We start from the raw sequence: 21,555 nt of genomic DNA on the forward strand, positions 1-21,555 counted from the left end.
TTTATGCCTTTTACAAAAGCAGAAAAAAAAAACCAAAGTGAACTTGAAATGATAAAGGGAGTGCAGAATTCCTTCTGACATGTTGATTAGGGCTGCTTCTTCTGAGCAGTTGGTCACAGCTAACAAACTTTTAAGAATGAAGTTAATGACAATGTGTCCAAATTGAACTAATTTAAGGAGACAAATCAGTTCATGATTAGAACACAGCAGAGAAAAAAGTTAATTGGATTTTCATCCACAAAAATAACTTCATTCGGGACTGAGGGCAATTAGCAACTTTGAAAATGTGCAAATTATCATATGATAGGTGTAAAACGAAACTGAATTATGACTGCTGATGATTGGAAAATAGAAGTTGAAAAGCTATTGATATAACAGCAACTTTCTTGTATTTCTAATTGTCTGTAAGTAAACAAAATGCAGGGCTACTACCTCACACATTATGTTTTGCATTTCTCTAAAAGAATTAAATCAATTTGAACTCTGTTTTCATGGGGTATGTAAATAAATGATAGAGTTAACCCATAATATCAAATGTTTATACTTCGGTTTACTGATATGCTGTTTATAATTCTTTATCTATTTATTAAGAAGGCCAACATTTCATGCTCTTGAGAAGGTGATTATGGCTCCCTTCTTGAAGTGCTGTGGGCTCGCTAGTTAAGCTGATGCCCTAATGGTATTGGAGAGTGAGTTCTAGGCTTTAGACCCTAGCATTGATCTAAGAATGGCAGTGTGTCTACAATGCCTTCCTCAAAGTTCTTCAGGCTGAGTGTAGAAGATTGGATTTGTCCTCTGTTTTTGTGAGCAAGGCAAACTTAGACGATTTTCCAAACTGCTGGGTGGCTGTCTCTGTGGTAACCATGCTGGGATGGGTTGGCTTGGAATTTGGTAGCTTTGTTATGCAGATCCAGCCAGCATGGTGTCTGGTCCCACAGCCTTCCCTGTATCATGTATTTGATAATATGTGAATCAAATTAGCTGTGGAAGGCTGTGGTGGACTTTCTGGCAAGCCAGTCGAGTCCTGAAGAAACATTTATCAGGTTTGGTCTGTGGCAGCTAGAATTGTCCCAGCCTTATCATTAGCACTTGACGGCTGAATCCCATCAATAGTTTCCGGGGGCCCTGTTTTCCGATTTGCCATTTAATTTTTCATCACTGTTTGCACTGGATGCAGTTGGACTGCAGGCTTTGATGTATGTGATCCTCTGTTGCCTGCTGTTTCTTCAGTGTTGCTTTGTGTTTCGTTTCACCAGAGTGCTTGATGATTTTTATGCACAATTAGTGCATTTCCCAGCATGCCACTCTGCACCTTTTATTCAACCAGAACTGATCACCTGACATGGCAGTAATGGAAGGGTGAGCAATGTGCAGGCCATGAATTATGATGGTTACATTTCTTTTGTTGCTTATGCCTTTGTGTGAATGCCCAGTTTTGAGTTGCAGGAACAGTTCTGAGGCAATTCCATTTAACATCATCGTTGTTAACACATTGGAGAGTGCCCTCAGTACTAAGGTGGGATACAATCTTCACATGGATTGTGTTGTGGCCACTGCTATCAGTATTAATGTAGAATGATACATCTGCCACAGGGGGATTGATGAGGACGAGGTCAAGCAGGTTTATCCCTCACAGTGGTTCACTCACTGCCTGTGACGAACCCAATCAGCTTAGTCATTGCTGCTGCCACCAAGTCATTTGTGTTGGATGTTGAAGTTCCCTCAACCAGAATACATTTTGCTGCTTCTTCCAAGGGTCAATGAGCATGCAAGAGCAGTCATTCATCCACTGAGGAAGAATCGTAGGTGGTATACGGGAAGAGATTTTTTTGCCCATGTTTGCCTCAGTGCTATGAGAATTCATAGAAACTGAAATCAGTATTGAGGACTTGCATGTCCACTTCCTCATACAAGTACACCTTTGCCTACCCACCTCTGGTGTGTCTGCCCTACCAGTGGGGCAGGATGCACCCAAGGATTATGATGACGGAGTCTGGCACATTTTCTGTCAGGTGAAATCCTGTGAAGACAACGGTATCAGGCTGTTGCTTGACTGATTGCGACAGCTGTCCAAATTTAAACAGCAGCCCAGAGATGCTTGTGAGGAGGTCATTCCAATGTTAACTGGGCTGAAAGCCACGTCCATACTGGGTGCACAGGTTGATACTGAGGTGATCTATTTAATTTTGGGGTTTTTTCTCTCTGTTTCAACGTGGCAGTATGGTCAACTGAATGACATGTTAGACCATTTCATTGTCAACCACATCAGCGTGAGTTGATGACTTAACCCTTGACTCCTGAAATAGGTAGTTTTAGTTTTAAAATTTACTTGTCTTATCGAGCGTAATTGCATTGCATCATTACTTGTTTTTTTTTTACCATGAAAAAAGAAGGAAATGTCGCACTATTGTAATGGAGTGTATTGATCTGGAATATTATCGCTGTTTTGAATGTATTTGAGCCAGCCCCTTTTGTTCTGTAGTGTCTATACCATCATCCTTGATTCAGTCATGGATATGATACAGTTCACTTTATACTCCAACAACTTTTCAACAAAATAATTGTGTTCAGGAACAACAAAGCAATATTATACAGATCAGTTTTGTTCAGTTGATAACTGCAACTGATATAATCTGATTGTAATGAAGCAAATTGGGTAGGAAATGGAAGGGATCCACTGAACCTATTACACGGTTTCTTACAGGAAAATAGTCTCTCCAACTGCTTGTTACTTACAATTATGAATTAGATTATCCTTTCTTTGTGCAGTAACAACCATAAAATACAACTATCTTCAACATAAACATAATAGCAGGAACAGGTTCAGACAAGGTTGCTTCAACAAATAACATGGAGCATATTAGATTGTGTTAGCTAGTCTTCATAAAGTAGCATTCCAACAGAAGCTTCTCATTAGTGTTATTTGTTGTATGAGTAGAGTAATAATTGGCTTCATCTCTCAAAAGTCTCTGAAGTAAATCACAAGACAACACCAAAGAGCATTTCCATCACACCATGATTTGCTTTGAAGAGGAAGTTTTATATTTGTTCATTCCCATTGCTTGTTAAATTGCAGAAAACTTCAATAAATGGTGTAAATAAGTATTTATTAATGCTGCTTGTAAAAGTTAATATTACACATTCAGCACCAGATCATCTAATTACTTTAATATTGTTACTATTTTCTTCGGCAGTTATGTTTCGACTTTATGATACAGATGGAAATGGTTTCCTGGACAGCTCTGTAAGTGTTTTTTAATAGTTACTAAAACTGTAATCTTTAAGTCTAGCCTGTTGTCCACAACATAATAATAAAAAAGAGTTCATCCTTTTTCAGTTTTAAGTACTTTGTTTAAAGTTTACAGCTGATGTAACAGAAGAATTTAAATATGATCTAACTTCTGTAATTAAGTTGTAGATGATAATTAAATACTTTAACTTTTGAAATTGTTTTAAAGTGCAAAATGAGATTACTATGCCATGTGGTTTATGACAGGAATGTTAACTACCCAATCTCCCAGTCTGTGCCAACCAAATTGATACAGACTTTTATCAGCAGGAGCTGCTGGCCAGCCGTTCAGAATACTTCCCCTTAACCACCACTGTCTTTCACTCATTTGAATAGCTAGGACGTATTGCCAATTTTCACAACTGTTCATCAGTTTTCAGGAAAAAAGACCAATATTTTTGGACAACGACATTCATAAAAAATATCATTGATATTTTACAAAAATTATGAATTTCTTCAGTCATTATATTGAGAGTGAAGAACTATCCAGCCTGAGATCGGAGTATATTCATTTTTCAATTGACGTAGAAAGTCCATGTGTTGTGAAGGGGGACATGTTGTCAATCAGCAGTGGGAGTGTTGGAATGAGATTGTTGGAAGCAGGGTATCAAGTAATGAAATCTCCAGGAAGGCATCCAAGGCCAGTTCTGAGTTTAGTTTGACTGCGCTAATTGATGTGGTTGGGTTCAGCTAATTTAGTGTTGGATTTTCCCAATTTGCCTGACAACATATTAACCAATCATTTGTTCTTAACCTTAGCGGTGAGGGAGAAAGCAGCATAGGTCTTATTTGCTGCTGATGCCTGAACGTGATGACAGGCAGGGAATTCTGCAATTTCAGTGTTCAGAAATGTGAATAACGCTAATAAAACAAAGGCTGTTTAACCACATCATTGTAGCTTCCTTTGTGCATTTAATTCTATTGATTCCACTAAGAACTTTTGGGATTAAGTACAACCAGCAACTATTTCCCAGTGCACTTAGCCACCAGCAGGAGAGGTTTTCTCTTTAAATTTTCTCCCATCATATAATCTTTAGGTGGGTTCCACCTTTGTTAATCAGGCACATAAATTATCAGCTAGTTAACCCTTTTTTAAATTTTAATTTCAGGAATTGGATCGAATCATTAACCAAATGGTCCATGTTGCAGAATATTTGGAATGGGATGCTACTGAACTCAGGCCAGTAAGTATTTTATGAAAACCCAAGTCATGCTTTGATGGCAACTATGATGGTATTATGACATGATTATATAACCACACATTTAATGGCCATGTTATTTTGTACTCAGTAACTCTCTGGCATCCTTTGCAAAACATGTTTCTTACAAAAGTAGAAATCTCATATCCGTCCACAATGCTTGCAAAATGTACCTACAAATATTTGGCATGGAATTAGTTTACTATTTCATGTTGTTGATCATTTATTTTCTGAATCCATTTTCATAAGCATACCTCCTGGTCCTCATATATTCAATAAATCCCCTATTATTTTAAGATGTCTACAGCTTATCATATTTGTTGTTTGTCACTGGTTGTGCAATGATTTTGGACCACTTTCTGGACATCCTCTATTCTGGCTCCAACCTCTTGTCCAGCAATTCACTTCACACTGGAAATGTTCCACATTTCACCCGCACTCCATCTTCTCCAAAATCCCCCCTGAAAGTCTATCCCTAGGAGCATACCATCAATCACTTTCCCAACTGTTCTGTTCGGCTTTTATTTTTGCTCCTTTGATAAATATCTGGAAAATGCTGTGTTCCATTTTACATAAATTTTATATAAATACTGAAATGGAAGATAAAGGGAAGTGTGTTTATTTTGTTTATATAGTTCCATTTAATATCAGAGAATGTATACAATATACAACATGAAATTTTTATTCTTTGCAGACATCCACAAAAGCAGAAGAGTGCCCCAAAGAATGAGTGACATTAAAAAGGTAGAACCCCCAAAGCCCCCTACTCCCCCTCCTACCCACAAGCAACAGCAAAGCATCGACCCTCTCCCTCCCCCCAGTTACTTCAGCAAATAAGCATCAGCACCCTAACCCACCAAGCAAGCAATAGCAAAGCCACCAAGACAGACCAGCATCTATCTGCACTACAACATTCATTCAAAATGTAAGAAAAATGTCTTGTTAAATTCTGTGTTTTCATATGTTGCACATAGATACTAATGGAAATGATGGCGGAAATTGACTATGATCATGATGGTACAGTTACACTTGAAGAGTGGATAAGAGGAGGGATAACCACCATTCCATTACTGGTCCTCCTTGGCATGGAGACGGTAAGTATAGGGCTGTAAACAATCATTAGTGAAAATTACAGAGCCCTTCAGAAGAAGCATTTTAAACATTGAGTCATGTTTTTAACCGCCTAAGCTGCTTCCTTCATAACAACTTGCAGTACTGAATAATCATCTTACCTGACTGTGCTGAATTTACACCAGTAATTGTAATGCATTTACAATAAAAATGTCAATGGGTCAATGAAGGAACTCCACTGTTTATATAAATACAGTTAAGTAATTTTCTTAAAATCGAAGAGATGGTGAGAATGTGAGGAGTGACTAAAGCATTGGTAAGTGCCACAGCTTAGGCCCTGATGAGAAAGCCACAATATCTGAGACACAGTATTCTAATTTATCCTTGCCACCTGCGTCATTCATACAGAACTATAATCCCTTGATTAATGTGTGATAGTGAACTTTTCTGCAGATGTGAATGCATTCCACAGAGTGTTAATAATTGTACTGGTAATGCTGCAGATTACCAGTGAATTCAGTGAAAATGAACTCAGAAAGTACCCATGTTACCAGATCCAGTTCTCCTTTTCGAAATGGCCTCTGTACAGAGGTTCTAAAACATGAAAGATTGTCACGGTGTTGTCCCCACCATACCACATCACTGCCTAACGCATTCTCAGGATTCAATCTCCAAATGATTTACATGGCATTTTTTTAAAAGGCACAATAAAAGTAATTGGTAGTCATGTAATTTGCTTTAGAGTGTGGCACATAATGTTTTATTGGTTAACAGAATAAATCATGATATCTTAGCAATGAGATCTGCAATAGTCTTATAAAACCAAAACCCTCAAAACTTAAAAAAAAAAACAGACTTACAAGACTTTTGGAGATTTTGTTCTCTTTATATTGGTTTTAAACTTGCATAATGTTTAAATCTTCATGCCATTTTTTTTCTTTAATGACTTCTCCAAATCTAGTGTGTAAATGATTTACGGGAGCTTTCAGAGTTCACTTCTGAGGCAAGTCTTCAGAATCAAGGATAACTTGCTGCTTTCTGTTTATATTTTGAGGTGACAAATGAGACTATCATTGGAACCACAGACTCTTCGATGGGTCATGAGGTTACTGACAAGGCAGCTGGCTGATGAGTTTGTAAGGCACTCCTGGTGCTTAAAAGGGTTTCTGAGTGTTCCAAATGCATGCTCTCAGCTTTCCTAATATATGCCACTTCTTCACTTTGAATGGTTTTTGTTCAAGGGTAACAGGAATCAATTATGGGGCATTTCTTCAGGAAGGCTGTGAGCATTTTTCTCCACCTGGTTACCTCTCCCCATTGACAGAGTTTAATGTGACTATTTTAAGAGTCTAGAAATAATATACACTCACCTTGTGACTGGCATTCCTTTGCTGCATTTAATAGAGAAATTACTTCATCAATGTAAAAATTACACTTTTTCTGATCACAGCATTCAAAGTAGTATATTTACTGACACATGGTGATTTTGTTTTAGCATAGTTACAAACCACCTACTTGTCAAACATTAGCATCAATTTGTCATTTGTTCAAAATGGTTTAAAATAATATTGCGTTCAGTTTAATGTTAGTCAACATAAATTGATCTTCAGCTAAAGCAGATTGACATCAATGATTTCCTAATGTTAATTGGATTAACCTCCCCCTCCTAATAATTGACTCAAATGTTATTAAGGAAGTGTTATCACTATGTTAAAATTTGCAAAGTAATATTATTGCAGCTGAAGTGATTTTAACACATTCTTCATCATTTATCACTAAGCACTATGTTGGGATGAATGTTGCTGATGGTTATACTTTATCAGTTATACTTTTCTGATGAATAGTGTAGCACCGTCACTAGAAGGATCACATGTGGCTCATGTGTATATCTCAAGCCTCTTGAGCAAGGGGATTGTGAGTTTAAGACCCACTTTAACCAAGATGTTGTACTGAGGGAGTGCTGACTGCTGCCTTTCACATCAAATGTTAGTTAAGTAAGGCTCACAGCTACTCTCTCATTATTTCACCCTACTATCGTGGCCAAAATTTATCCCTAAACTAAAGTTGATAAAGCAAAGTGTCTGGTTGTCATTTTGCTATATTGCTGGGACCTAGTAATTTGTGAAAAATTAAGATGCATCTTGTTTCATGCAAATTGGCTGCTGTATTTCTAATGTTACAATCTCTGTTAAAAAATGTATATGATTGGTTATAAAATAATTCTACCTGAAAAATGAAAAAAAATGCCCTTCTTCCTTTGCTATATACGATAACTGAGGAATTACAGAACTGGAATTCTTGTTAAGATGCCAATCTCTGTCATACTTTTCATTGACTGGAAGGCCTCCACCATTGCTATAAACCTACTTCTATTGGGAAAAAGATGTATCTTTGTTGAGTTTTGTTATAATTCCTTTTAATGTTAGTCACAGCACTATTTTCACAACATGAAGTGCTGACAAATTTATTTTATACAGTAATATTAACTTCCCATTAAAACTTGTAGCTAAAATGTAAAACTAAATTGTTATTTGTGTACACTATTCTATCAGATATAAATCGAATGCTTGATGTGCATTTAATATTTAATGAAAATAAACTGAACTCTAATGTCTGAAATTTTATTTTGCATTTTATTCAAGGAAAGGGGCAATGTAATGAGTCCAGCGATTGCAGGACAAATGGTGGGGAAATTTATTGAGATAGTAGTCATGCAGAATTAAAAGGCAAGGTCCGGCTTAATTTTGTTAAAACAGAACTAATTCAACTAATTTAATTGAATTTTTGACAAGGCTCTGCAACAACACAGAGGATCCGGTTTATTTTTATTAATGCCATATTAAAAGCTAATTTGTAAAATTGAAACCAGTGGAAGAAAAGGGGCATGAATTCTAAAGTTCAAAGTGAGTTTATTATCAAAGTATATATATGTCACCATATACAATCCTAAGATTCGTTTTCTTGCGGGCATACTCAGTGAATTCTCAGAATAATAACCATAGCAGAATCAATGAAAAACTGCACCAACTTGGGCTTTCAGTCAGTGTGCAGATACAAAGAGAAAGAAGAAATAACAATAAATCTAGAACAATAAATGAAGAGTCCTTGAAAGTGAGTCCATAGGTTGTGGGAACATTTCAGTGATGGAGCATCTGAAGTTAAGTGAAGTTATCCCCTCTTGTTCAAAAGCCTGGTGATTGATGAGAAGTAACTGTCCTGAGGCTCCTGTACCACCTTCCAGATGGCAGCAGCAAGAGAGAGCATGTCCTGGGTGGTGGGAGTCCCTGATGATGGAATGCTGCTTTCCTGCGACAGCGTTTCGGGTTCATGTGTTCAGTGCTGAAGAGGGCTTCACCCTAGATGGGCTGGGCCATATCCATTACTTTTTGTATGATTTTCTGTTCAAGGGCAGTGGTGTTTCAATACCAGGCTATGATGCAGCCAGTCAATATGCTCTCCACCACACATCTAAGTTTATCAAAGTTTTAGATGTCATGCCAAATCTTCATGAACTCCTAAGGAAATAGAGTTGCTGTCATGATTTCTTCATAATTGTACTATGTGCTGGGCCCAGAACCGGTCCTCCAAAATAATAATACTGAAGAATTTAAAGTTGCCAACGCTCTCCTACTCTGATCCTCCAGTGAGGACTGGCTCATGGATTGCATTGTGGGGCGCCTGGGCGCAACTCGAGTAGCAGCAGTAACTCAATGGATACGATTAAATATTTCGGTTTCAGCCTGATGCAGCTGAAAAGCACAACTATTTCCAAGGTCAGTGCAGACAACACAGATGCCTTCATGCGTTTAAACGATGGAAACAGCTCTGACTGTGGTTGGAAGCGCCCACGTAGGATACCTCGGAGTAAGTGCCGGTGCAGAGTGGGGTTACAAGTGTGTTTAAGGAAACGGGGTTTTAAACTCCCTGTACCGACTATCTTGGTGGCAAATGTGTAGTCTCTGGTGAATAAAATCGATGATCTCAGAGCTAAGGTGTTGATTCAGAGGGACATTAGGACCGCGTGTGTCCTCTGTTTCATTGAATCCTGGTTAACTCCTTCCGTACCGGATGCAGTGTTTCAGATCGACAGGTTTACTATACACCGTCAGGATAGATCTATAGAGTCTCTCAAAAGCAGAAGTGGAGGAGTATGCCTCATGATCAACTCTTCTTGGTGCACAAATATATCAGTGCTGTCCCAATACTGCTCACTAGATCTGGAATAACTAACAGTTAAATGCCATCCTTTTTACCTACCATGGGAGTTCTCCAGGGTCATTTTGGTAGCAGTTTATATTCCACCTCAGGCCAAAGTCAAGCAGACTTTAGATGATCTGAGCAATGGGATCAACATGCAAGAAACAGCACACCCTAATGCCTTTACCACTGTTTTGGGAGATTTTAACCAGGCCAGTCTGGAAAAAAAAATCACTAAGCAACTACCATCAACAGATCACTTGCAATACCAGAGAAAAGAATGTACTGGACTATTGCTACACTATCATCAAGAGTGCCTACCGTGCTGTTCCACGCCCTCACTTCGGGAAGTCTGATCACCTGGCTGTACTTCTACACCCTGAGTATAGGCAGAGACTGAAGTCTGCAGCACCAGCGGTGAGGACCAAGAAGGTTTGGACAAGGGAAGCACAGGAGCGCCTACAGGACTGCTTTGAATCGGTGGACTGGACTGTATTCATGGATTCATCTTCGAATCTGGATGAGTATGCTGCAGTTGTCACCGACTTCATTAAAACTTGTGTGGATGAGTGTGTGCCTGCAAAGACTTACTGTACGTTCCCAAAGCAAAAGCCCTGGATGAACCAAGAGGTGCGTTGTTTGCTGAAGGCTGGATCTGTGGCATTCAATTCTGTCAACCCAGGCCTGTACCAGAAAACCATGTATGATTTGTGGATTGGCTATTTCAAAGGTGAAGAGACAATTTCGAACGAGGTTGGAGGCAACATCGGATGCACAGCAACTCTGGCAAGACATTACTTCCTACAAAGCAAAACTCAATAGCATGAATGGCAGCGATGCTTCACTACCAGATGAACTCAATACCTTCTATGCCCACTTTGAAAGGCTACAGCTACAACTACAGCTGTGAAGATCCCTGTTGCACCTGATGAGCCTGTGATCTCTGTCTCAGAGCTCGATGTTAGGCTGCCTTTAAAGAGAATGAACCCTTGGAGGGCGGAAGATCCCGATGGAGTACCTGGTAAGGCTCTGAAAACCTGTGCCAACCAACTGGTGGGAGTATTCAAGGACGTTTTCAACCTCTCACTGCTAAGGGCGGAAGTTCCCACTTGCTTCAAAAATTATACCAGTGCCTAAGAAGAATAATGTGAGCTGCCTTATGACTCATTGACAGTGATGAAATGCTTTGAGAGGTTGGTCATGACTAGACTGAACTCCTGCCTCAGCAAGGACCTGGACCCATTGCAGTTTGCCTACCGCCACAATAAGTCAATGGCAGACGCAATCTCAGTGGCTCTCCACACGGCTTTAGACCACCTGGACAACACAAACTCCTATGTCAGGATGCTGTTCATCGACTATAGCTCAGCATTTAATACCATCATTCCCACAATCCTGATTGAGAAGTTACAGAACTTGAGTCTCTGTACCTCCCTCTGCAATCGGATCCTTGACTTCCTAACTGGAAGACCACAATCTGTGCAGATTGGTGATAACAGCTCCTCCTCGCTGACTATCAACACTGGTGCACCTCAGGGGGGTGTGCTTAGCCCACTGCTCCATTCTCTATATACACATGACTGTGTGGCCAGGCACAGCTCAAATACCACCTGGAAATGTGCTGACGATACAACCATTGTTAGTAGAATCTCAGGTGGTGACAAGAGGGCGTACAGGACTGAGATAGGCCAACTACAACCTGGCACTCAACATCAGTAAGACTAAAGAGCTGATTGTGGACTTAAGGAAGTGTAAGACAAAGGAACACAAACCAATCCTCACAGAGGGATCAGAAATGGAGAGAGTGAGTGGTTTCAAATTCCTGGGTGTCAAGATCTCTGAGGATATAACCTGGTCCCAACATATCGATGTTGTTAAAGAAGGCAATACAGCGGCTATACTTCATTTGGAGTTTGAAGAGATTTGGCATGTCAACAAATACACTCAAAAACTTCTATAAATGTACGGTGGAGAGCATTCTGACAGGCTGCATCACTGACTGGTATGGGGGGGGTGGGGGGCAGGGGCTGCTACACAGGACCGAAAGAAGCTGCAGAAGGTTGTAAATCTAGTCAGCTCCATCTCTGGTACTAGCCTACAAAGTACCCAAGACATCTTTAGGGAGCGGTGTCTCAGAAAAGTAGTGTCTATTATTAAGGACCTCCAGCACCCAGGGCATGCCCTTTTCTCACTGTTACCATCAGGTAGGAGGTACAGAAGCCTGAAGACACACACTCAGTGATTCAAGAACAGCTTCTTCCCCTCTGCCATCTGATTCCTAAATGGACATTGAACGCTTGGACACCACCACACTTTTTTTATATACAGCATTTCTGTCTTTTGCATGTTTTTTAATCTGTTCAATATGCATATAATGTAATTGATTTATTTATTATTATTTTTTAATTTTATTTATTTTTTCCTCTTCTATACTATGTATTGCATTGAACTGCTGCTGCTGTTAAGTTAACAAATTTCATGTCACATGCCGGTGATAATAAACCTGATTCTGATCCCTGGTTTCCTTCTGAAGTCAATGATCATGGTCTTGCTAACATTGATTAAAGAGGTTGTTGTTGTGGCACCACTTAGCCAGATTTTCAATCTCCTTCCAATATGTTGATTTGTCACCACCTTTGATTTGGCCAACAACAGTGGTGTCGTTGGCAAACTTAAATATATACGGCATTGAAGTTGTGTTTATTCATAAGTGTAAAGCAATTAGAGCTGGGCACTAAGCATACAGCCATGTGTGCATCGTGGAGGAGATGTTGTTGCCAGTCTCAACTGACTGGGGTCTACAAGTGAGGAAATCCAGGATCCAATTGCACAAGGAGGTATTGAGGCCAAGGGCTTGGAACGTTTGATTAGTTTTAAGGGGATGATGGTACTGAATGCTGAGTTGTAGTCGATTAAAATGACTATGATGTATGCATCTTTGCTGTCCAGATGTTCTGGTGATTAGTTAAAAAGGAGATGGAAAACAGGCTTGTGGTGACTGGCTGTTTTCCCAGATTAGAATGAACTACATAGTGGAGGCTCTCGGGATTCAGTGCTCATAGCGCTGCAGTGATGTCTAGAATTCCCTCAGTGCCAAGCCAGGCACACTTGCTGCTTTCCCCAACTGCTAGGTCTGTACCTGTGTGGACTTTCTAGCAGCAACTAAGCCAGCTGATCTGCAAAGGACTGTGGAACACAGGGTTTTCCACTGCAACAGGCAAGATTGGGCAAGTCCTCAGAAAGCAAAGGAATGCTTTTACAGGTAGTTGTGCAGACTTCTAAGCTGAACCAGCTTTCATGTTTGTGAATGGCAAAAAAATTCACTAGTGTTCAAAAATGTTAATAATCACCTTATCAGGCCATCTGGGTTGAACTGGTGCAGGTTCAGTGCTCAGTTTAACTGTTGAAGAAACTTTGGAAAGTTGGTGCTTCACTTCTGGACTCATTGAGGAGTCCAGCGCCAGACGCCAGTTGGCAAATCCTGATGGGCATTTTTTTTTAAGAAAGTTTGGGACTTAGGAATCCACATGTGTTTGTTGCAGGATTTCCTGGAAAGTGAAATTTTAATGCTAAATAGATACTGGTCCTGAAAATAAAGAATTCTATTCAAAAATAATTTGCAGTTGATGAGAATGTATGCAATCTCTGAAAAATTAAGTCTAGACCTGCTTCAATTCAAACATCGTATCCAAATGTTGCTATACCTTAGGGAAGGATATGAAGGCTGAGAATGCAGAAAGATTTACCGGAGTGGTAATGTGTATAGAAGATGGAGAAGGTAGGATTGTTTTTCTTGGAGCAGGGAAGGCAAGGAGGTTTGATAGATGGGCATCAAATCATAGCTCAGATGAAGGAGATACCGAGATGCTGTTTCCAGTGTTGATGGGGTTAATGGTCATGGAGTGAAGATATAGTGTGATTGGTAAACAAAGTGGTGATGAGGAAGAACCTTATGCAATGAGTGACCGTGATTTGGAATGAGGTACCCGATTCATGATGGAGAATCATATAGATGCGTGGAATAACAAAAAGGATTAGGTCTGTCTGGGATTTTTTATTTTGTTCCAAAGGTGGTATTGCCTATTATCTCAGTTGTGATTTACTATTTTATGAATAAATGATATACATGAGGATTAATTAAAGAATGTCTCATTTCAATTGTATACTTCAATCCATTGTGTTTAATTTTATATTTTTGCCTTACTGCAGAACGTGAAGGATGATGGTCAACATGCTTGGCGATTAAAACACTTCAACAAGCCTGCCTATTGCAACTTCTGCCTGACAATCCTATTGGGTGTTAGAAAACAAGGCCTTTGTTGTTCTTGTAAGTAAATACATGACTACAAATGCAATTAAACGAAGAGTCTGTGTTTCAACCTTCAGTTCTGATCTTTCTGTACATATTTATGCAGTTCTCTGATATAATGTTCAGAATTTTCAGTTCTCATTTTACTTATGCATTTTCAGATATTTTAAATTCTTTTAATTAAAACTATCTGAAAATGTAAAAATAACTATTTTAATTTAATGCTCAGGACACTACTGGCAAGGTCAGCATTTATTAGCCCAGCCTAATTACCCCTGAGAAGGTAGTGGTGAGCTGCCACCCTGATCCACCAGTCACTCTGGTGAAGGTATCCCATAATGCTCTTGGGCAAGGGACTCCAGGAATAAAACAGAAAGGACCAGCAACACATTTCCAAATTGGGGATGGTGCGTGATCTAGGGAACTGGAGGCGGTGGTGTTCCCAAGTGCTGACTGCTGTTTTCCTCAGTGATATGGGTCATAGGTTTGAGAACTGGGCAAATTACCACAGTGGATTTTGCAGAAAATAGTCACTGAGGCAAATATGCACCAGCCAGGTATTGGAACAAATGTGCAGAGTGCTGGATGCTGTGCCATTGGGTGACCTACTTTGGCCTGGACAGCATCAATCTTCTTGAGAGTTGATGCACTCTTCCAAGCAAGGGCAGAGTATTATATCACTCTGCTAACTTGTGCCTTGTAGGTGGTGGACTGGCCTTTGAGTGTCAGGAGATTTAATTATTTTCTTAAAGTATTTAGCAATACGGCATAGTAACTGGCCTTTCCCATCCAACAAGCCCACTCTGCCCAATTACACCCTTGTGACCAATTAACCGACCAATGAATCCGTGCCTCTTTGGAACGTGGGAGGAAAAAGAGCATCTGGGGGAAACTCACGCAGTCATGGGGACAACATACAGAATCCTTACAGGCAGCAGCAGGGATTGAATCCGGATTGCTAATCGCTGTAAAGCGATGCGCTAACAGCTACACTACCATGCCACCTCACACCGCAGGACCGGACTAGTTTTCTCCCAGCACAAAGGCTTTCTTGATGAGGTCAGCTGCTGCTGAGGGCCAATACTTAATAAACTGATCACTTCAAATGATCACAGTGTTCATTTCTCTCTCCGTATTCCCTGGCAATATGTTCAATGGAGATGCTGCATTAATTAGTTGCAAAATTAGCTTTAACTACCCACAAACAGTTAAAAAAATTCTGAGAGCCCACATAGAGTAAATACACTTACCAAACTCCTATCTCCCCTCTGAGCAGCTCAATATTATAGCATTCCAAAGCTCTTTTGAAAACGTCATGCTTTGAAATCCTAGAATGTGATAACAAATTGTAATATCAGAATTTTATTTTAAATGTTATTTAAATGTAATATTAGTTATATAATTGTAAGTTATGATAAGCTTGTAATAATGAAAAGGATGTAAATTATTTTTGAATGGGAAATATACCATATATGTTGTTAAAAGATAAATGGATGAGGCATTCAAAGAAAGCAGCTTATGGGACTGTTAACAGCACATACTTCTTTAGCAGCTGTATTTATATAGATAAATGCTCTTGTTGAGTGCTAAATTCCACGAGTTAGATGAGAGCTCATGTTTAATGCCTCTTGGTTTGGGATATTTAAAAAGGAATTTGTAACTGTAATTTAGAAATAAATCACTATGAGCTTGTTGAATTACAAGGAAGATCCAAGGTCCTGTTGCTGTTACACAGTGTAAATCACTGTGTTTGCACATACATTTTTATGCAGGAAGACCAGCTTTTGACATTTCCTGAAAAGTGAAAAGAATTTGAATTTCTGCAAGATGAATAAGTGGTGTGCATTTGCCTCCCCCCCCCCCCAATTTAATAAATTGACTCGGTCATGGTGTGGCGAGCTTATTTTACTCTACCAGATGGAGACAGAGGAGAGAACATGTTATACCGTTTTTTTTTGCAGAGTTACTTTGTTAAATTTGATGAGATATGTGGACAGATAAATGAATGTTTAGTTCTTAGAAGTCAAGAGGTCTCATTACATAAGTGAACTGTTATGATATATACCCTAAGGATCTATAGCTTTAAAAACCTCCAAAATGCAAGTATTTTAAGAAATCTATGAACCAGGATTTGAAATTAAGAAGGCAATATCCAGTCTTTTTTTTTTTTGCAAATCTGAATTGAGAAAATCATCATTTTTGGAGTTTCCCAATTTTTTACGACTTGTAGAAGCTATTAAGCCAGTTATTGAAAGATTGCATGAATTAAATACAAACGTAGATGCAGTTTACTTTGGTAATTGAAACTAGATTTGTTTAAAATAATCTGAGTGTCCTTAAAAACAAGTTAAGCAGAGGTGAAAAGATACACAATTTCAGATTAATCAAATTAAACAATTTTTTATTAAATAGAGTGGTCTGTAATCTTATCATTAGAGAAGTGCGTAAAGGACAACTGCTATGACGTTCCTCCATTTTGTTTTCAGTTTGCAAATACACAGTCCATGAAAGATGTGTCTCCAAAGATATTGCATCATGTATAAGCACATATGTAAAATCCAAGAGAAATACTAATGTAAGTACACTTTTTCTGTGCATTCACAGTGCATGTAGAATTTGTGAATTTTTTTTATGTCCAGGTACCAGAAATCTGAAAAATGAGTGCTCAGTAATGCAGTGACGTCTTGTTCAAAGTGTATGTTTCTTGGAACAAATAAGTTAGCGGCTTTGAGAAAACCTTTGAGCAAAGTTCCCCACACAAACCTTAAGCTCCAAAAATCTGGACCTCGTGACTGTTAACTTTTTACACTGATTTATAAAAAATATTTATTTCCAAATGTCCGGTACTTATGCTGCTTATTTGAGAGACGTTTAATGTGAATACTTATGTAAAGAAAGTTTGGGACAAGATTTTTAAAACCTTGACCAGATTGTTATAAAGGCTCCCTTTGTACAGTTTGGGCACGTGCAGGTTTTTGCCTTGTCTGGAACCTACTGTATTCAGTAGGGTCACTGCTGCTATGTCAGAATGCAGCCCCAATCTGACACAGTGGTGTATGTTTGCTGAACAGGCTGTAGGACCTTTGACAAAGATCCGTGCAAGGTAGAGCTATTAAACAAGTACTTTGTGCCTATCTTTGCAGAAGGTACAGTGGACCTCCCAGAAATAGTGAATGACTACAAGTCAAGGGTGTATAAAGAGCTGAAAGAAAGCAGCATCATTAAAAAGAATTAACATTGCAGAAACTAAAGCAAATGAAAAGTGATGAGTCCCCGGGACCTGTTAATCTGCATCACAAGGTTTTCAAGTAGATGCTGACAGAGAAAGAGGACTTCTATTAAAAGAGCACATAGAAAATGAGATTGCTTCACCAGATTGATTCCTTGGTGGCAGCATTGTTGTACAAGGAGAGGTTAAGCAGTCTAGTTGATGCTCTTAAATTTATAATGATAAGAGAAGTTCTCATTGAAATGTACAAAATTCATTTTTGGCATGACAGGGTGTGGTCTCTTGAACCAAAGGTCAGAGTCTGTCATTCAGATCTGAGATGAATATAACTACCTTGCCGATAGCAAATCTTTAGAGGTTCAGTTGCTGAGTACTTCCCAGAAAGGCAGGTAGGTTTTGAGAGGTAGAAGGAATTGAGGACAATGGAATTAGTGCAGGAAAGTGGAGTATCCTATCTGGCTGCATCATTGTGTGGTACGGAAGCTGTAAGACATCGGACTGCTGGACCCTGCAGAGGACAGTAAAAATTGCTAAGAGGATCACCGGGGTTCCGCCCCCCCCACCCCCATTTGTAATATTTACCAGAAGCATTGTAGGTGAAAGGCCCAATGATCCCTACAACCCATCCCACAATCTCTTTGACTCACTACCATCAGGAAGGAGGTACAGGATCATCAGAACTGAGACTGTCAGGCTGGGTTACAGCTTCTCCCCTCAGGCTTTGTGACTAATAAACCTTGCCACTACTGAGGGCTTGTCAGTAGGACTGCAAGTTGCTGACAGTTTGCTGTTAACCTGTGCAGTTCACTACATGTATTTTGAATTACATTTTGTTAACTTATTTGTGGTAATATTTTGTTTTATGTGCTGTGTGTGATATGTGCTTTATGGGTGCACTGTGGTCCGAAGGAACATTGTTTCATTTGGCTGTATATATGTGCAGTCAGATGACAATAAACTTCAACTGAAATACTGAATGGTGGAGTAAGCATGAGGTCCTCGGTACCTCTCAAGCCAGAAATTAAACACCCATCAAATTTGAAAACCTGTTCAAGGAGCCCAGCTATAAGTTTGACGTTGTGACCTCTCTCTATCCCTTTGTACTCTTGCAGATTGATTAGTAAAAATTTTACGCACCTCAGAGTTTAAACTTAACCTGAACCCCAAGCGTAATTGTTATGACTGACTTTTGAGAAGATGGTAATTTTGCAGATTACTTTTGAATACATAGTCATTCTGAAAAGATTGCCCTTTTCATATCAGTGAAGTAATTTAATTTGTTGAGTTAATTTAGACTGAGATTGGCTTGTAAATGTTATAGCATATTCTATGACTTTTTGATTAAATTGCATAAAGATTTTTTTTAAAACATTTTGTGCGTTTTCCATTTTCCCTTCCTATCAAGGTTATGCAGCATGTTTGGGTGGAAGGAAACTCACCAACCAAATGTGATAAATGCCATAAAAGCATTAAATGTTACCAGGGTCTCACCGGTCTCCACTGTGTTTGGTGCCAAATTACTGTAAGTACTGAACAAAACAATATCCTTATTTTGAAAACAATAAATGATAATTTTTTTGCAGAAACACCACAGGATTGGCTGAGCACTAGGGGGCAATCTAGTTTCTAGCTGCATCCTGTCTTAAATCCAGCTCTGAATGAGAGGCTACATTCTCCAAAATGCAATTGCAAACAAGAATGCTGATGACTAAAGGTGTATTTGCTCTTTGTAATTTTTGCACAAAATACAAATATTACAGAGAGAAGTAAGGAGGAGGAAAATAGGTTAATCATGTGTTAGATTAAAGCTACAACTTGCAAGATATCGAGTAAATAAAATAAATATTATGATGCTCGGAACTCTGCCATTTGATGTTAGATGTTATGTATGTGAGTTAATTTTCAATGTAAAGATGTTGATATGCTGCTGAAAGTCAGTTTCTCAGTTGAATGTTGTCTCAGATAAGCACCATTTTCAAGGCACTTCTACTGTGCTCCTGCTGCTGCCTCTGTTTCTAACAATAAAATAATAAATCTGTCATATGAGCATTGACCTCTCTTCAGACAGGTCGTAATGGAATGATGCGGGCCTTAAAGAAAGAAATGTGTGAATACCGTTTCATTGTCAAATCATCCTGAATAGACTGTTCCTTTGGTGAAAATAAAACAGGATTTGTAACTGCGAAACGCATGGTACAGGATTTCCTGAATTGTAGGAAATTGTGAGGGAAGTTATGATTGAAACCCAGCTCAGTTATTGGACAATCCAGCAACGTATTTCCAAGGCCAACTGTTTCACCTAAAGTTATTACATTGTCAACACTAATTCATGATGGATGAACGCCATTGAGATCAATGCTGTGTTTCATGTTCAAAATACGGTTTTATCAATTCTTCCCTTGCTTGCATCTGCTCCATTTCCCACACATCTGCCCTCAGCATACCCTCATGCTGTCATGACAGGAATAGGGTTCCCCTTATCCTTACCTTCCTCTACTGCCATGGGCCTTCGTATCCAGCACATCGTTCTCTGTAACTTTCACTATTTCCAACGGGATCTACCACTAACCACACGTTTTCCATCGCTCCCCCCCCCCACCCCACTGCTTTCCATAAGGATCACACATGACTACCTTGTCCACTCATCCCTCCCTAGTGATCTTCTTCCTGACACTTTCCCCTGTACTGCGCCATCACCATTCAGGAGCCCAAAAAGATTTTCCTGGTGAGGAAACAATTGTCAGACAAACTTTAGGGGCTCAGCAGGTCAGGCAGCATCTTCACAAATGAATAAACTGTTGACGTTTTGGGCCCAGGCCCTTCATCAGGACTGGAATGGAAGGGAGAAGATGCTAGAATAAGAAGGTGTGGTGAGGGGAAGCATGACAATCTAGAAGATGATAGGTGAAGCCAAGTGGGTGGGGGAGGAGGGATGAAGTAAGAAGCTGGGAGGTGATAGGCGGAAAGGCAAAGGGCGGAGAAGAATGAATTTGTTCAGAGAGGAGAGTAGTCCATGGGAGGAAGGGAAGTGGGGGGGTACCAGGGAGAGGTGATAGACAGGTGAGAAGCGGTAAGAGGTCAGCATGAGGAATTGAAGAAGCTGGAGAGGGGGGAAGAAAGTACCAGAAGTTGGAAAGATCAATGTTCACGCCATCAGGTTGGAGGCGACCCAGACGAAACATGAGGTGTTGCTCCAACCTGAGGGTGGCCTCATCATGGCAGAAGTGGAGGCCATGGACAGTCATGTCAGAAAGGGAATGGGTTAGGAATTAAAATGGTTGGCCACCGAGGAACTCTGCTTTTTGCTGTTAGAAACATAGAAAATAGGTGCAGGAGTAGGCCATTTGGCCCTTCGAGCCTGCACCGCCATTCAGTATGATCATGGCTGATCATCCAATTCAGAACCCTATACCTGCTTTCTCTACATACCCCTTGATCCCTTTAACCACAAGAGCCATATCTAACTTCCTCTTAAATATAGCCAATGAACCGGCCTCAACTGTTTCCTGTGGCAGAGAATTCCACAGATTCACCACTCTCTGTGTGAAGAAGTTTTTCCTCATCTCGGTCCTAAAAGGCTTCCCCTTTATCCTTAAACTGTGACCCCTCGTTCTGGACTTCCCCAACATTGGAAACAACCTTCCTGCATCTAGCCTGTCCAATCCCTTTAGAATTTTATACGTTTCAATAAGATCTCCCCTCAATCTTCTAAATTCCAGCGAATATAAGCCTAGTCGATCCAGTCTTTCTTCATATGAAAGTCCTGCCATCCCAGGAATCAATCTGGTGAACCTTCTCTGTACTCCCTCTATGGCAAGAATGTCTTTCCTCAGATTAGGGGACCAAAACTGCACACAATATTCTAGGTGCGGTCTCACCAAGGCCTTGTACAACTGCAGTAGAACCTCCCTGCTCCTGTACTCAAATCCTTTTGCTATGAATGCCAACATACCATTTGCCTTTTTCATCGCCTGCTATACTTGCATGCCCACCTTCAATGACTGGTGTACAATGACACCCAGGTCTCGTTGCATCTCCCCTTTTCCTAATCGGCCACCGTTCAGATAATAATCTGTTTTCCTGTTCTTGCAACCAAAGTGGATAACCTCACATTTATCCACATTAAATTGCATCTGCCATGAATTTGCCCACTCGCCTAACCTATCCAAGTCACCCTGCATCCTCTTAGCATCCTCCTCACAGCTAACACCGCCGCCCAGCTTCGTGTCATCCGCAAACTTGGAGATGCTGCATTTAATTC

The 21,555-nt window shown here is 39.8% G+C and overlaps 1 protein-coding gene across 5 annotated transcripts in view; it reads left to right on the top strand.

Moving 5' to 3' along the window:
- dgkg (diacylglycerol kinase, gamma) overlaps window positions 1-21,555 on the top strand; it is a 517,080-nt gene that overhangs the window by 245,700 nt on the left and 249,825 nt on the right. For all 5 annotated transcript variants that reach the window (XM_073046856.1, XM_073046861.1, XM_073046859.1 and 2 more), the window contains 6 exons: window positions 3,195-3,244; window positions 4,399-4,473; window positions 5,463-5,582; window positions 13,966-14,083; window positions 16,552-16,640; window positions 18,700-18,816. In XM_073046856.1, coding sequence (XP_072902957.1) covers window positions 3,195-3,244; window positions 4,399-4,473; window positions 5,463-5,582; window positions 13,966-14,083; window positions 16,552-16,640; window positions 18,700-18,816 — 569 coding nt within the window. The remainder of the gene's footprint in view (window positions 1-3,194; window positions 3,245-4,398; window positions 4,474-5,462; window positions 5,583-13,965; window positions 14,084-16,551; window positions 16,641-18,699; window positions 18,817-21,555) is intronic.

This window comes from Hemitrygon akajei, chromosome 5, assembly GCF_048418815.1.
Source record: "Hemitrygon akajei chromosome 5, sHemAka1.3, whole genome shotgun sequence".
Taxonomy (NCBI): Eukaryota; Metazoa; Chordata; class Chondrichthyes; order Myliobatiformes; family Dasyatidae; genus Hemitrygon; species Hemitrygon akajei.